Source organism: Carlito syrichta, unplaced genomic scaffold, assembly GCF_000164805.1.
Source record: "Carlito syrichta isolate Samal-C Ts95f unplaced genomic scaffold, Tarsius_syrichta-2.0.1 Scaffold306767, whole genome shotgun sequence".
Taxonomy (NCBI): Eukaryota; Metazoa; Chordata; class Mammalia; order Primates; family Tarsiidae; genus Carlito; species Carlito syrichta.
Window position 1 is genome coordinate 753,959 of NW_007250863.1, and position 17,940 is coordinate 771,898.

Below are 17,940 nucleotides of genomic sequence, written 5' to 3' on the forward strand. Positions count from 1 at the left end.
AAAAAAAAAAAAAAAAAAAAGAGTAGAGGTATATGGAATAGATATGTTAACTCAAGAGATGATCTGGGACTAGTCTTTTGAAAACCAGAACACGATGGGAGGTGTTATTTTTGGCAACATTGATCTGCTAATCTGAGTCCACTTTATATTATTTTTATACTGTGCTTGTGGTCTTCAAATTTGTAGTAATTTCAGCAGACTCTAATTGTGTGCTGGGATTGGTTTTATGAATCTAATTCAAGTCAAAAGAATTCACAAACAGCTTGAAGATAGTCTCAAGGCTTTGAGTGTACTGCTCCTGGTTTCTGTAATACAAAGAGGGCCTCAGGACATTTCTGCTTTTTCTGATGTGCTTATGGAGGGAAGATACATCCTTAAACTGCCCACCAAACAAATACATTATTCCTTTCTTCTCCCTTCATGTAAGCAATTTGAAAACTCACACGCATTCCAGATTTCAACAAGAACAATAAATAGAATATAAAATTAAATATTCATTAATGATAAGATGATTTGTTCTTATATCCCACAGAAAGTCCTATAGACACTGATGACAGCCAAGTTTAGTGATAATAATTAAAGTCACTCTCTCACTAACTAAACATGAACTACCCATATTTATAAACTAGTTCTAAGGTTCAAGTTAGTTGAAAGCTTTAGATATTACTTGAATTGCTTGAGATTGAAGTGCAAAGGCTACTACTCCAAGAAGTGAAAAGGCAGAGACTTGAATATAGTGTTTATTTAAAACCAATGGTTTAAAATTCAAACTTTATCACGGAGCTAGGTACTCTGGTTTTTCACTTAGAAAATTTTGTTATGGGACACCTGATGAAATTAAGACAGCTAATTATAATAAAACTTATGATAGTGGCAGTTATTATTTTCTTGGTTCTCAGATCCTTTTAGATGTGAAGAAAGGTAAGAACATTTTTGACAGAAAAAATGTAAACACACAAAATTTGGCACACAATCTTGAGGAACTCTTTGACACTCTGACCATAAAATGAGGACTTTTGTATGTAAGTAAAAGAGGTACTTTAAAAATCACATGATGTGTAAACTGGTACTGCCCTAGGCTTACCTAGTTTCAGATTACTATCTCTGAAGATCACTAGCCAGATATTTAAATTTACCTAACTTTTTTTAACAAAAGACACCCTTACTAAAGAGAACAGTGTAATTTGTAACTGGTACTGATATGTATGAATAAGAACTGTTCAAGCTTCATTTTAAATCTATAAGTATTTACCTTCACTGCAAATTCCATGTTTGTGGCTTTATGTATACATCTCTTGCAAACAGAGTAGGAGCCAACTCCAATATCTTCTTTTACTTCATATCCATCAGTAAACTGAATACTGTTCCTGTGCAACTGCTACAAAGAAAATTATAAATTGACTAAGAGTTCCATGATGTCCTTAGTGCATTTCATAATAAGGGAATGTGTTACTCAGCATGCATTGTTGATGCCAACTATAAATATAAATGGATATCAGTAAGAATAAAAATGAATCTTTATAGTACTTATTTTTCTACAGGGTGGTATTTTAGGAGTGTTTACAATAAAATGTACAGCAAGAAATATGCCTTTAAAAAAAAAGTATGTTAAAAAGAAAGACTGAATTTGTACAATAGAAAAAATGAGAGTTACTTGGTAAAGGGCCTATAGCCTTGTCTGTAATCTAACCCCACTACACTCCCCAACTGGCTACAGGGTTTTTTGGTTTGTTTTTTTAGTTAGAGTCTCACTCTGTCACCCAGGCTAGAGTGCAGTGGTACGATCCAGGCTCACCACAGCCTCGACCTTCTGGACTCAGGCAATCCTTAGCCTTCCAAGTATCTGGGACTACAGACATGCACTACCATGCCTGGCAAATTTTTTGATTTATTGCAGAGTCAAGGTCTCGCCAAGTTGCCCAGGCTTGTCTCGAACCCCTGGGCTCAGGCAGTCCTCTCACCCTCGCCTCCCAAAGTACTGAGATTACAGCCGTGAGCCACTGTGCTTGGCCTGGCTACAGGTTTTTGAAGTACATTTGCAAATGAGAAGCTAGAAATTTCTGTTACAGAAGGAAAAGATTTAGGAGGACTTAGAATTAGAACATCTGGATTCTTGTCTTAGGTGTACCACTTATAGGATGTATCACGGTGAACCTGTGTTTTCTGAAGGAAAATAGTGAGATTAAATAAAAAACATGTATTTCCACGCAAGACATGTTATTTCCATTTTGGACTTTCAGTAGCCAGGCTCCCTTTTCTTCACCCTCAAGTCACAGTTTTATATTACTTCTGCTAAAGAAACTGGTCATGGGTTAGGGATTAATAACATATGGTAGATTATGAACAGTAAATTACTAGTTCCATAAATAGGCTGACGAACGTTGTGCTGCCCTTGGTTATACTGATATGAGACCTCTATGATCATGAGCTTTGTATAGGTTAAAACTTGAATTATGCAGAATATGTAAGTTTGTGGTGTCTATGTTAGGCATAGAATTTATAATTTTTAAAACTTTCCATATATTCATGTGCTTGCATAGTAAAAGGGACAGACTACTTTAACACGAACTCTGTTTAAAAAACAATGTTTAGACCAGCCCACGCAACATAGCGAGACCTTGTCACTACAAAAATAAAAAAAATTTAGCCAGGCATGTGATACACGCCTGTAGTCCCAGCTACTCAGGAGGCTGAGGTGGAAGGATCACCTGAGCCCAGGAGGTTGAGGCTGCAGTGAGCCATGATCATGCCGCTGCACTCCAGCCTGGGTGACAGAGCGAGATCCTGACTCAAAAACAACAACAACAACAAAACCCAGTGTTTAAATTAGTTTTCTAGAAAGTGTAAAGCAAGATGACTGATTCATGAAAAAAACTTTAGAGCAAAAGCAACTTAATCAACAAGCAAATCTAAGCACCAATTCAATGTTTCAAAAGATATATCTAGTTTTCTCTGATTAGAAAGATGAAATAAATTTATGGTTTCTACTACTTGTGTTCCTTTGATAATGTTTAATTTACTAGTCCAGTCTCCTGTTATAAACACACACCCACACCCCTGGAAATCTATTTCTTCTATGGCCTTCCCCGACTTTTTCTCCAACTCTGATGAACAGGTGGGATAAAGAGGTAGGAGACATTCTAAGGCAGCACCCGTAACCATTTCTTCCTAATGACAACAGAACTCCAGAAGAATAAGAACATAAAACTTAGGAGGCTTAAGATTTGAGCTCATTTTTATTTCTTATATCTTTCTGAGGCAGAAGTTGCCAAACTATGTATGTCCTGTGAGCCAAATCTGATTCATTGACTGCTTCTGTAATTAAAGATTTATTGGCAGACAGTCATGCTCATTTGCTTATGTATTGTCTATGGCTGCTTTTGTGCTACAAAAGCAGGGTTAAGTAGTTGTGAAGGAGATCATATAGCCCACAAAGTCTCAAATATTTTTTATCTGACTTCTTACAGAGAAAGTCTGCTGATCTCTTTTCTAAGGCACCAAGAAACCAGGAGATCTCAACTCATCGTAACTGACCTGATAGAGGTAGGGGAGTGAAACAAATGAGGCATGAGAAACATTTTGAGGCACAGGAGAGGAGAGAGACAAGATGGTGATGTTTGTCTCAACTGTCTTAGAATTCTTTTTTCAGGTTACTAGGTATCCAGGATTTTGGTTCTCACAACCTTTTCAAATTATGTAAAAAAGGAATTTCTAAGAGTAATGTTAATGATATAAAATGTATCGTAAGCTGTTCACTTAAAGTCAGCAGAAAAAACCTAACTATTCACATCATGACCTATATCTTACAACATTTCAAATTTAAAATTATCTGGATATCCACTCACCTGAACAATTGAATGTACACCAACTGCCTGCATAGCTTGGCTTTCATCATCTGAGGTAATAGCAACAAAACTAAACCCCCGAAAAAGCTGATGTGCATTAGCACTAGGTGGAATGCCAGGTGAATCTGGAAAAAAAAGAAAAGTTACTAAGAGGACTCCTTTGAAAGGTAGTTAAGGGAAGAACTGTTGACCTTTCTCACTTATTCTGGAATTTTATTTCTCAGGTACCCAGCACATACATACCTCTTGCTGTCCAGGATATCTCAGTGAGACACTGTATCATATGTCATTATTTTCATCACAACTCTAACATCCTAGTCCCTCAGAGTCTAGAAAATAACTAATTCATTTGAAGGATGTAATACACTGATGAATTATTTGGTTAATAATATTAGAAATTAGTGCTGTCCCAGAGAACTTCCTGGAATGATGGAATTTTTTAAAATCTGTGCTATCTAATATGATAGCCACTAACTCCAAGTGGCTACTGAGCATTGAAATATGCCTAGTGTGACTGAAAAACCAAACTTCTATTTTTAATTAGTTTAATTAGCCACATGTAGCTACTGGTTACCATACTGGGCAGTGAAGTGCTAAATGACAACCTAACAATGTTATGGCTCCTAGTTAGGGGAGGAGAGATAAGGTTCATCTAAAGCAAATTTAGGAGATTTGAGGACAGCATAAAGAGATATTCTGGTGCTGGAGCCCAGCAGGTCAATGCTGGGGTGGCAGTGAGTGTGCCACCGCATTCCAGCCTGGGCGACAGAATGAGACTCCTGCTCAAAAAAAAAAAAGTTATCCTGAGAAAGACTTTCTAAATGAACAAGAAAAAATATTTCTATTGTCTTATATTTGGTTTTCTCCTTACCTTTGGGAGTTTTTGCAGTAAACTCAGGATCAAAATAGAATGTATCTTCAGGCCTGCCAGTTGCAGGTTTAAAAGGTGGATGAATTTCTCTTCTATACAGTTTCTGGAGGAAGAAAGTGAGACTTAGACATGTGTTAATTATAAAAAAAATTTCCAGCAAGTTTTTATTCTATACTTACATTCCAGTCTATTGTGGAGAAAAATGAATGTCTTTTAATTTCTTCAACTCCATCTGGTCCTGCACCTATTGAAAATTGATTATTGGGTAAATTTTATTCGAAGGGAAGGCATATGTAATGTTCAGTCTTTGCTTTTAATATTCATCCAAATATTTAATAATTCCACCACAAAAACAAATATCCACCCCGTAAAAAAACAAACATAACAAACATGCACAAGAAACTAATTAATTAAAATCTGTACCCAATCTATTTGCAGGATTTCGTTTGAAAAGCATTCGTAAAAGACTCTGGGCTTCAGGACTTAGAAACTGCGGCATCCCAAGTTTGGCTCTAAAGAATAAATCCACATAATAATATTTTATTTTTTGAAGGCATCTGTACTTTTATTTTTAAATTTTTAAAAATTAAACTTATTTTGAAATATGTATAGATTCACATTCAGTAATAAGAAATAATAGAGATCCCTTGTGCTTTTTACCCAGTTTCTCCAATGGTAACAGCTTATGAGACTACAGTACATCACAATCAGAATATTGACATTGAAACAATCCACTGACCTCATTCTGATGGCCCTGGTTTTATTTGCACTCATTTGTGTGCATGTGTTTAGTTCCATACCATTTAATCACATGTATGGGCTCCTATATGAATGTGCCAGAATTATCCATTTATCTGTTGAAGACATCTGGATTGTGTCCAGTTTGGGCTATTATGAATAAAAGCTACTGTGAACATTTATGTTCAGGTTTTTATGTGAACACATAATTGAATTTTAGTCCATAATATTCTAATGAGCTTTTTTATTTTTCAGAACTTTACAGAGTACTACTGTGAAAGTAAGATCATCTGAGTCTATGGTTCTGGCTCTGTTACCAAGAACCTTGGGCAAGTCAATCCCTTTGGGCCTATTAACACTCCTTCATAAGCAAGGGAAATGGATGCTAGACCAATGGCTCCCAAACTACAGCCTTGGAACTCCTTCTCAAAGGGAATTTAAGAAATCCAATATTAAAAACTGCTAAGAAAAAAATAAAATAAAACCGTTAAGAGAATATATGCTTCATATGTCACTTCCCCCTTTTCGTTTCCTTTAACAGCCCCTCCAGTGAAGGGGAACCGGTAGGAAAGAGGTTTGTGGAATATTGAAGGCTCAGTGGCACATAGTCTGAAAACCACTGGTCTGGATGAACTTGAAGGCTTGTTTCAGTTCTAATATATAATTTTACTCTTTTTCTAAACCTACAAATTAAAGAAACCAATAATCTTGTAAGTATGACAATAATAACACAGCTAGAAAAAACGGCTAGCAGAGAAATTCCTATTTCAGAAATAGATCCATTTATTATTCAGTAAGCTGTTACTAAGCTACTATGTGCTAGACACTGCTTAGTGCTAAGGATACAGAGATAAAGCTAGTCCATGGTCAGTGGAGAAGACGAATATACATAATCCTAGTATATTAAGAGACAAATTCAGAAGAACATATGCAGAGTGTTAAGGGGACAGTAGGGAATATCTAATTTAACATGGGGGATTGTGAAAGGCCCTTAAATGCAATCTAAAGGTTGACAATTTATTCACTTGGTCAGCGTTCCCCTCAATTTTACTGAATAACATTAATCCATCTACATACTTAGCAACAACATGAAAAATATTTCATGATTCAATGAGTTTGTAGACTGTTTTCTATTATATCTCCCTGTTGAAGATATAGAGTAAAATACACTGCACATTAAAAGGCTTAGAAATCTACAGTAAATACAAAATCAGTATTTTCTTTTTTTTGAGTTGGAGTTTCACTCTGTCACCCAGACTGGAGTGGAGTGGCCGCTCCCGGTCACCACAGCCTCGACCTGCTGGGCTCCGGAGATCCTTTCGCCTCAGCCTTCCAAGTAGCTGGAACTACAGGCGTGCGCTACCACGCCCGGCTAATTTTTTGATTTATTGTAGAGATGAGGTCTCGCCAAGTTGCCCAGGTGGGTCTCGAACCCACGGGCTCCGGCAATCCACTCACCTCAGCCTCTCAAGGCACGGGATTACAGGCTGAGCCACCGAGCCCGGCCAAAATCTGTATTTTCTAAACATTTGTTTCCCGTACCTCTCTTTCAGAGAACACCTACTAACATCTTGCAGAATTAGGATTCTGTTGAACAAATCTGGGGAAACACTACTGTATTAGGTAACAGAGATGAAGCACAGAGGTCTTGCAACAATGAACTTACATGGCTAGACTTATTTTTAAGAAGGTAACCCCAATGGTAGTAGAGAACAATTTGTAGTGAAAAGAGGTGGCAGGTAGTAGGCATTCTTCTTGGGAGTGCGGCCCAATGTGTGTCTAAGAGATCAGCCACACATTGTACTGTAAGCAGTGCTGTTCAAAGGAAGGGCTGGAACAGTGAGTTAGTTCTGAGACTAGATCTGGAGACTATCTGGTTATGCAAGAGGAAGAAATCAGTAATAATTTCCAGGTTTCCAGCTTGGAAAAGCGGGTTCATGGAAATGCTGCTAACTGGGAGTATAAAAAGAGAAGAATAGCAAATAGAGATAAATTTAGTTAAAAGATGTGAAGTCATGCTTGTGACAATGTTTTGGGAGAGCCAGGCAGGTGAGCAAATGGAAATATAGGTTTGCTGTCTGGTAAATTAATGTAAAAAAGACTGATTTGGGAGTAATTAAAATGTTGAGAGTAGTTATAGGAAAGTCTGAGGTCAGTTAGGAAAGTGAGTGCAGAGAGGAAGAAAAGAATATCAGAGATGGACCCTGGAGAAGATGAACATTTAAAAGGTAGTCAGAAAAAGAACAATTTAAGCATTAAAAATAATTAATGTAACTGGCTGAAACACACACTGATAATTAAATCTCACGAACTCATTATAGTAAAACAAGAAAAAACAAAGTCAAAACATAAAAACTCAACTCACTGGACATTACCCCCACTGGAAATAACTAAGGCTCTGACAATTAGAAATAAGTAAGAAAATAATTAATATTTATTCTATCTTGCTTGGATGAGTCTTATTTCAAGTAACAAAAGAGCCCTAGTTGAGCCAGGTACAGTGGTTTGTACCTATAACCTCAGTTACTTGGGAGGCTGAGGTGGGAGGATTGCTTGAGGCCAGGAGTTCAAGACCAGCTTGGATAACATAGCGAGACACCCCCATCTCTGAAAAAATAATAAAAAACTAGATGGGTGTGGTGGTATGCACCTATAGTCCCATCCACTTGGGAGGCTCAGGTTGGAGGATCACCTGAGCCCAGGAATTCAAGGCTGCCTGGGTGACCAAGTGAGACTCTGTCCCTTAAAAAAAAATAGCCCTAATTAATGAGGAAAAGTTCATTGTCTCAGAAAATACCAGCTAATAAATGAGGAAGGAAAAATAGTAATAGAAAACCACCATTTTTGAATTCCTTGTAAAATAATTGTTTCAAGTAATGATTATCAATGAGTGAAACTATTAGATAAAAGCCAAACAGGGAACTTTACAATGGAGGAATCAGCTGCAACCACTGGAATCAATCACTTAAAGTAGGGGCAACCACGTATTGTAAACCTTCTGATGTAATGGAATAGGGAGCACACAGCAGGAGCTATGAAATAATCTTGCCAAAAAAGTTAAACCAACAACAGGATAGAGGAACAAGTTAATAACACAAGAATAAAAAAAAAAAAAGTTTTCACACTCCTAGGGAAAGACTAATTGTTATGTAACCATGGTAACAAGTGAACCACTAGAACTGATTTTAAATTCTTCCAGTTGGTTTTAAATTCATTCAGTTGATCAATGACAACTTGAGTGGTGAACACTTGTGCAAGCCAACCAATCAGAAACTGCTCTTTGTCTGAAAATGAGCCAAACAGGAATGGACTCACTCCAAAAAATACACTTGAGTTACAACTGATCAAAAACAGTCCCACTCAAATGATCATACTCCTACAGATGATGTGAACCCACTTGTAAACCCCCAAATCTGCCAGTTCTTTAACTCTACCCCTCTCCCAAACCCTAAATAACAGTGGCCTATTCTGCTTGGGAAGTCTCTACTGGATCAGCATCGTTCTCTCTGGATATTAAAATGTAGTCTCACCTTTTGACAAGATAAGTTCAGGAATGAATTCTATAAAACAACTTAGTTTTTAACAAATAAACAGCAGGGGAAAACGAGGGGTAGACTGTTCTAGATTAACAAAAGCTTAAGAAATACAACCAAATAGAATGTGCAGACTTGATTTAGATACAACTGCAAAGACAATTTCTGGAGAAAATCTAAAAAATTTGGTTAATGATTGGTATTAAAATGATAATTAAGCATCATTATTAGTTTTGTTAGATGTGCTTGTGTGAGAAAACATCCATATTTTTAGCAAGGCAAACTGAATTAAATAGGTAAGAAATGACATGTCTGGTATTCTTAAAATATTTCAGTAAAGAACAAAAAAAAGAAAAAATAAATAGATGAAGCAAATATGGCAAAATCTTGATGACTAGTGAATTTGAGTTATGAGTATATGTGTTCATAGTATTATTCTAAATTTGAGAATTTACATTTAAAAATTTTGCAGGGTGTGGTGGCTCACTCCTGTAATCCCAACATTTTGGGAGGCTGAGGCAGGAGAATCATTTGAGCCTAGGAGTTCGAGACGAACCAGGCAACATAGTGCGATCCCATCTCTACAAAGTATTTTTTAAAAAATTAGCTAAGCATGGTGGTGTGCGCCTGTAAACCTAGCTACTCAGGAGGCTGAAATGGGAGGATTGCTTAAGTCCAGGAATTCAAGGCTGCAGTACTGACAGGGCAACACAGAGCAAGATCCTGTCGTTGAAAAATAAAATAAAGAAAATCAAGAAAAATTTTATTAAAAAAAGAAAAACAGGCAGAGAAGACACGGTCAATCAACAGACACCAAAAGAGGAATGGTTAGAGAGGTAGGAGAAGCACAGGAGAGTAAGAAAAACTAAGAGGAAGCAGCCAACAGTGTCAAATACTCCTCAGACAGACTTTCCTTCACTGTCCCCTCTAAAAGAGCTCCTGCACCCTCCCCCTCCCTCACACATTAAGGGGTCACTATTAGAGTCCCCTGGTTTATTATCCCAGTAGTTCCTATTACTAACTGAAACTATTATATTTGTTTAAATAGTAATTCTTTTTCTTCCCCACTAAGCTCTGGAGAACACCAAAGACCTTCTCAGGCTGGTTCACACTCATCCCAAGTATGAGGAGGAAGAACTTAAGCATCTGTTAAAATAATTGTGTGAATGAATGGCACAGAGTCACCTTTCTGACAGCCTGCCACTGGCTTTAGCAACCAGCAGGTCACTGATAACCATAGCGAGAGCAGTTTCCGTAGAGTGGTAGAGATGAATGACAAACAGGCTATAGAATAAAAGAAGCCAAAAAAAGTCGTAACAGAAAGTACAGACACTCCTGAAAGAGGCTTTGTGTTGAAAGGATGCAGGTCAAAGAAAGCGTTTGATTTTTTTCAACACTACAGAATGTCCGTTAGCTGAAAGAAAGGGACCGAAGTAGGCGGAATGATAAAGGTTCAGTGAGGAGAGTTCAGGGAACATTCATTTATGTAGCACATATTTTTAAACCTTTTTTTTAATTGTGTAGAACATAAAATGCCACAAAACAAAACACACACATACACACAGAAACCAGACTAACAAAAATCCATTCAAAGTACACAGCTCAATGATTTACCACAAAGTGAATAGTCACTTGGCTAAGAAATACAACAGTGCCAGAACCCCTCATCCAATGTAACCACTTTCCTTATTTTGCCTCAGGCTTTCACCATCTAAATATGGATGCTAAAAATCATGCTTTAATTTTGCCTGCTTTGTAAACTTTATAAATAAAATCATATAGTATTTATTCTTTTCTGTCTGAACTTCCTTTGCAAAACATTCTTGTGAGATTTATCCAAGTTGTTGCATGTAACTTTGGTTTGTTCATTTTCTTTGCTGTATGGCATATCACGCTTGTGGGCCAAAGGCTTCAGTCTGTTATTGTATGGCTCTAGAGTTAAGAATTGTTTTATGTTTTTAGAGGTTTGGAAAAAAAAAATACAAACAAGAATATCTGACAGAGACTATGTGTGTCCCACAAAGCTTAAAATATTTACAGGCAGTAAATACAACTCCTGCTGTGTCTGACTTAAGAATATGCCATACTTTATTAACCCATTCTTCTGTTAATGATCTAGTTTCCACGTTTTGGCTAGTCAAAATAATAATGCCATGAATGGCTTTGTACTTGTTTTTTGATGTGTAATTACATACATTCTTATAAACTGGGTGCATGGCTAGAAGTGGGATTATTGGATTTAGAAGATAATGACAAGAACTGCTTTCTAAAGTGATTATATTAGTATATATATTCCTTCCAGCTATGTGTAAAAGATGCCACTGCTACACGTTCCACCAACATTTCGTATTGTCAGTCTTTTAAATTTTAGCCATTCTGATGAATATGTAGTGATAGCTCATTGTGATTTTAATTTGCATTTTCTGATTCACAAGTTTGAGCATCTTTTCATAAGTTGTGAGATTCCTAAGTCTTTTGCCTAAGTTTCCATTAGGACTTCTTATTGATGGGAGTTTTTGAAACATCAGAAATGACTTTTACGTAGGGATTATTTTTTTCTACATGTACATTCAAATTTTCTAGGATGATTTATTAAATAAAGGGTGTTCTTTCCCTACTGCTCTGCAATTCCCAATGGTCATAAGTTGAGTGTTCCTGTATAAGCCTGTTTCTGGGTATCTATTGCACAGGTCTACTTTCCAAATTCCTATTATCCTAATTACTGTTATAATAAGACTAAATACCTGGTAAAGTACGTCTTCCTATCTTGATCTTCTTCAAGAGTGTTTTAATTATTCCTGGTCCTTTGTAATATCATATTAGAATCAGTTTATCAAGTTCCACACAAAAAAGTTGTTAGATTTTTATTTGATTTGCATTGAAACTATAATTTCATCATTCAGTATGGTAACCAGCCACATATGGTTAATGAGTACTTGAAATGATAGGCAGTATAAAATACAATTTCAACTGACTATAAAAAATTTTCTACTATCTCATTAATCTTTCTTAAAAATTTTTATTTTTTAGGGATGGGGGCCTAGCTCTGTTGCCCAGACTGGTCTCAAACTCCTGGCCTCAGGCCAGCCTCCCAGCTCGGCATCCCAAAGTGCTGGGATTATAGGTGCGAACCACTCATCCAATCTCCATTAATCATTTTTAAATGTTGGTTACATGTTGTGGTTGAGTGTGGTGGTTCACATTTGTAATCCCGGTACTTTGAGAGGCCAAGGTGAGAGGACTGCTTGAGGCCAGGAGTTTGAGACCAGTCTGGGTAACAGAGTGAAGCCCCCCATCTCTAAAAAATAAAAATTTATCTGGTGTGGTGGCTCAGGCCCATAGTCCCAGCTACTTGGGACGCTGAGGTTGAAATTGAAGGATCTCTTGAGGCTGGGAGGTCTAGGCTGCAGTGAGCTGTAATCATACAACAGCACTCTAGGATAGATGAAAGAGTGAGACTCTGTCTCTAAAAAAAACCCAAATACCAAAAGACAAAACCCAAACATGTTGAAATGATAACATACTGGATTATATAAAACATATTATTATAATTAACATTTTTTTTTAAAAATATAGCTACTAGAAAACTATATGTGGTTCACATTGTATTTCTGCTGGATAATGCTGATCTACAGAAATGACATTTTTTCTTTTTTTGAGACAGGGTCTCGCTCTGTCACTAAGGCTGGAGAGCAGCAGCATGATCATGGCTCTCTGCAGCCTTGACCTCCTGAGCTCAAGGGATCCTCTTGTCTCAGCTTCCCAAAGTTCTGGAATTGTAGGCACCAGTCACCGTACGCGGCCCAGAACTGTTATCTTTACAACACTAGGTATGCTGTAATGTGAATATGGTATATCCCTCCAACTTATTTTGGTCTTTTAAAATTTCTTTAAATAAAATGTTCTACTTTTCTGCCTAGAGATCTTATATAAATTTTGCTAGATTTGTCCCTAGGTATCCAAGAATTTATACTATTGTAAACAGTATCCTCTTAAAATTCCATTTGCTGTTGCTAATATACAGACATGACATAGATTTTTGTTTACTGACCTAGTTTTCAGTAACTTTGCTAAACTCTTATTAATTCCAAGAATTTATATGATGATTGGATTTTCTATGGACAGAGTTATGTTAATCTAGATAATGACAATTTTACTTTAAAAAACTGCACACCTTAATTTTCTTGCTCGACTTATCATACTGGCCAGGACATCCAGGACAATGTGGACAGAAGTGGAATAATGAACATTCTTGTCATATTCCAAATCTCAAAAGTAAAGTTTTCAGTATTTCACTATTAACATGAAGATAATGAGTACTCTAAATCTACATGATTTGTGTGTATTTAAACCACATAATATTGATGAATTTCTTAGTTATTTCTTATACTACAGTCAACACTTTAAAATCTGATTTGTTAGTTTGAAGCACTTATCTTAAAATTTCATCAAAACACCTCTATCAGAGGAGTACTTACTTAAGAATCATAGTCATTGTTTCTTTTCGATCTTTTCCTTGGAAAGGTAGTGTACCAGTGAGCATTTCAAACTATAGAAAGGCAAAATAATCAATGGTATTAGCCAAATAAGTATAAAATCTCAAGGCCAGATGGTATAAAGAGCATCCTCTTAAATTATAATCAAACCATCCAAAACTGCTACAAAATAACAAAAGTGATTTATATTTCTATCATATTCATTACTGAACTTCTCAATAATTACTAAGATAACTGAGCTATATAGTTCTTTTACAGAAATTAATCGCATTCTAAATGGCAATTTTAAAATTTAGACAGAACAATTTGACAGAAAAACCAATTTCATAATGAACTTATATTATTTTTAGGAGTCACTTACTAATAGATTTCTGGACCAGTTCTCCCAAAGAGTAAACATCATTAATGCTTTAGATTGTTACTATTAAAAGAAAATTTATGGTAATATATTTTTGTCTTTTCAATCAGAATGAGATGGAAGCAACTAATGGATTCCATAGTCTTTTTATATTGCATGTAATAATTTTTCTTGGTTATTTATTACACATACTATAAAATACAGAAAATAAAAATACCAGTTTCTCTCTCATAATATTCATTGTTGATTCTTATTTAACAAACAAAACAACCCTCTTCCCTCAAATGAACCCCAAATTCAAACCTTACCATTAACACACCAAAAGACCACCAGTCGGCACTCTGAGTATGACCTCGACGATTAACTACTTCTGGGGCCATATATTCCACAGTTCCACAAAAAGAATATGCCTTCTTTTCATGGTCAATAGACTCTTTACTTAGGCCAAAATCTGCCAAAATAAATACTGAATTAATAAATGTCCTACAATAATTTGTACATGTAAATTTTAAACATCAAGTTCCAACATTTACGTTAATCATTAAAAAATTTGAATTCAAGTTTTTAACATAAAGTATTATTAAATATTTGTACCATAATAAACCTTAAAGGAAATTACAAAAAGTAAGAGAGTATTTTACTAAAATGAGGACTTTTACCTGTTAACTTGATGTGACCCTCTTCATCCAGAAGTATGCTAAAGAAAAAGTTGGAAAATCTTTTTAAACCACTAAATAGAGATTTATAGAAGCTAAAACTGAAACCACTTCCTTAAGCATCAGATCACATTTACTAAAATATTACTTTAGACTATGAATAATAAGGCAAAGGTAAAGGAGAAGAAATTATTTTTGGACACATATTTACAAATAAGCCCCAAAGGCAATGTCATAAACGTGTATTAATGAACCAGGGGTACTTGAAAACTATTAGGAAAAGAACTAACCACCTATACTCTTTCAAGGTGCTCTTTTTCTTTTTAGTTTAGAGTTATTTTTATTTGTTGTAAAAATTTATTTTTTTTAAGGGCATAGCCCCTCAAAAGATACAAATATATATATTTTTTTAAATCATGGGGTACATGTGAAGAGTTATTACACAGATACATTGCATAAAGGTGAGGTTTAGGCTTCTGAGGAGCACTTCCCTCCCCCAGCGGTGAGTATGGTACCTAATGGTTAGTTTTGTATCCTTTATTCCCCTCTCTCCTTTAGCAGTGCCCATCCTTGTGTCTATGTGTGCCCAGTGTTTAGCATCCCCAAGGTGCTCTTTCTAATACCTTTCTGCAAAGAGGTCTGACTAAACCTCTTAGTGCTTGCACAAGAGACAGAAGGTCTACATATTTAAGTCAAAAGCATTAGACTTGTTATCCTCTTGGTCATTTTAAAGGCATCTGACTCAATCATTCTTTTCTAGCTTTTTTTTTCTTTCCCCTCCTCACATGACCTACACAATCCTCTTCTCAACATACTATCTTCCCCATATTTACTGTTTTCTATGAACCTATCCCTTCACTGTATACATTCTCCAGCATTTTCTCTCTTTCCTAGTAAACTGTGAGCTCCTAGAGGTTTGATCTTATTCATCTTTATAGCTCAGTGTCTGGCAGAGCACAGTATAAATAAGAAATGTTTGTTCAATGAAGGAGGCCAGTCTGCAAAGGGCCTATAAGGCATTCCAAATAGTTTGGGCTTCTTCTCAAGGGCAATGAAGATCATAAAACGTATATAAGTACAGAAGACAGAGATAATTAATTAGATCAGCAATTTTAGAAAACAATTTAGAGAGAAAATAAAGGCCTTTAGTGAGCTTGTTGGGTCATGATAAAGAACAATTGGAAAATGACACTCAAGTTTCTGTTTTGAGTAGATACATGAATGAGGGGCTATGCCCTTAATTAAGGAGTTACAGAAAGGAGTGAGTACTAAGTTGTAAGCCAATAACTGTATTTCTGGATAGGTATTTTAGTAAACTGATTTGAAAGGTTAAGTAATAAACTATTTCACTTATATTTAAAGCTATCCCATAATATAGGAATATCTTTACTTTTAATTCTGACTGTACACATGCAAGTCTTGTTATAATAAAATCTTACTATGACAAAGACATTACTAATCTTCCTACTTCATCAATTCAAACGTAATTAAACAAAGTTAACCAATGAGGGTATTTCAGTAAGGACATATTTTTAAAGCTTCTTTTATAACAAGGTACTTATTATGAAAAACATTAATCTTGACTATGCTTGATTATGAAGCATACCAACACATTTAGAGAATATAAAGGGCATTATTAAGTATAATGGAAATAATTCTCCTTCTAATTAATGTAAAAAAATTCTAAAAACAAAACAAACCTCAAGTCATTTTTGGTAAATTTCAAAGAAAAAAAATTATGGTTAGAGGGGCATTATTTATGTCTTCTATAGCAAATGCACTATTTTATTTTATTTTTTTTATAATCGATATTTTTTATTTTGATACTGTGGGGTACAGTCAAGGGTTAGGTATACAAATATGCTTCATTCAGGCCCCCTTGTTGATAATTGGTGTCTCCCCGTCTCCAGCCAGATGTTTACTACCATTAGTCCCATCTCCCCCCCATAGTTTCCCAACACTGTCAGTCATTTTCTTATAGTAGTGCAAATGCATTATTTTAAGATAACCATGCCCATACCTTATCTTTGAAAGAAAAAGTCAACTGTATCACTCAATAAACAAAGTTCCCTTTAAACTATTAATAATTATTTTAGTCATATTTATTATAACAGTTCTAGTTCAAACAAATCTGGAAAACCCCTAACAATTCAAAATTATTTGGTCTAAAAATTTAAATTTCTCCCAAGATCTGTGTGATGGCATTGACTTGGATTATTTACCCATTAAATGCTATTTCAAATTAATAGCATCATCTAGACACCAAGCAATACTTCACTATAAGCAATCTTAACCTTATTTAAGCCTTGAGACAGGGCCCATACTTTACATATATCTTTATGATCAATGCTAATACAATGATCTACAATAAAAAAGTCAATTAAATGGTATAAAACACAAATGCTTATTTTTTTCTTACATTTAATTTTATGTTTATAGTAATTTTTTTCTTCTAAGGACTATATACTTGAATATTTAGTCTCACCAAGAATTATATTTTGTGTCATGAGAGTTAGAAGTTAGAAAAATGATGAGGAAAACACAGTAATTATTTGGGGGAATAAAAACAAAACCATATGAAACTTATCCAAAAACAAAATATATGAAACACAAACATAAATGTAAAAGCATAGCAATTTCTAAATCATCACTTAAAAGAGTTCCAGATGAGCACTTCCTCTATTTCCTGTCTCAGTATACTATTTAAATATTACACATAACATTTTAAAGTAATATTCAAAATTCTTGATAAAGATGATGGTTGTACAATTCTGAGAATAAAAAAACAATGAACTGTATATTTTAAATATATGATTTGTATGGTATATGGATTACAACTCAATAAAGCTGTTTAAAAATATTGCTGGTAGAGCAAGGCTCTTGTTTATACCCTTAAAAAATAAAAATAAAAACCATTCTTAGTAGTAAACACCGACAAATTAAAAGACAGAAGCATGTGCAACTTAAATAATATCATCTTCTTAATTACTGCTAATATAAAAACTGTGAGAAATTTGCTCAACTCACACTTAAAGTTTAAAATTACATGGAGAAGAACATTTTCAAAAAGTAGTATTTGGGAGAAAGAAAGGGTTAGCTCTATATTGTCTCTTATACCAAAAAATTTCTAGATGAAGTTAAAAGTAAAAAAAAAGAAACCATAAAATTTGAAGAAAAATTCCTGGAAATGGGGAAAGCCTTTCTAAGAATAAAAGCCATGAAAGAAATCACAAAAGAAAAGACTGGTAGATCTGACTGAGGAGGAAAAAAAACACATGTATAGATTAAATAACATAAAGTTAAAATTAAAAGACCAAAAGACATGTATTTGTAACATATGTCAAATGATGTAAGTTCTTAATTTGTAAAGTTCTCTTACAAATCAATGAAAAAAATAACATTTTAAAAGAAAAATGAACAAAGGCCATGAACATAAAATTCAC

General features: G+C 35.0%; 1 protein-coding gene across 6 annotated transcripts in view; it reads right to left on the reverse strand.

Moving 5' to 3' along the window:
* Positions 1-17,940, reverse strand: part of RPS6KA3 (ribosomal protein S6 kinase A3) — a 114,777-nt gene that overhangs the window by 17,534 nt on the left and 79,303 nt on the right. For 4 of the 6 annotated variants that reach the window (XM_021715164.1, XM_021715163.1, XM_021715165.1 and 1 more), the window contains 8 exons: positions 14,501-14,538; positions 14,150-14,292; positions 13,466-13,536; positions 5,140-5,228; positions 4,896-4,960; positions 4,717-4,819; positions 3,846-3,970; positions 1,253-1,378 (listed from right to left, as the gene is read on the reverse strand). In XM_021715164.1, coding sequence (XP_021570839.1) covers positions 1,253-1,378; positions 3,846-3,970; positions 4,717-4,819; positions 4,896-4,960; positions 5,140-5,228; positions 13,466-13,536; positions 14,150-14,292; positions 14,501-14,538 — 760 coding nt within the window. The remainder of the gene's footprint in view (positions 1-1,252; positions 1,379-3,845; positions 3,971-4,716; positions 4,820-4,895; positions 4,961-5,139; positions 5,229-13,465; positions 13,537-14,149; positions 14,293-14,500; positions 14,539-17,940) is intronic. The other 2 variants (XM_021715166.1, XM_021715167.1) reach the window with 1 other exon arrangement.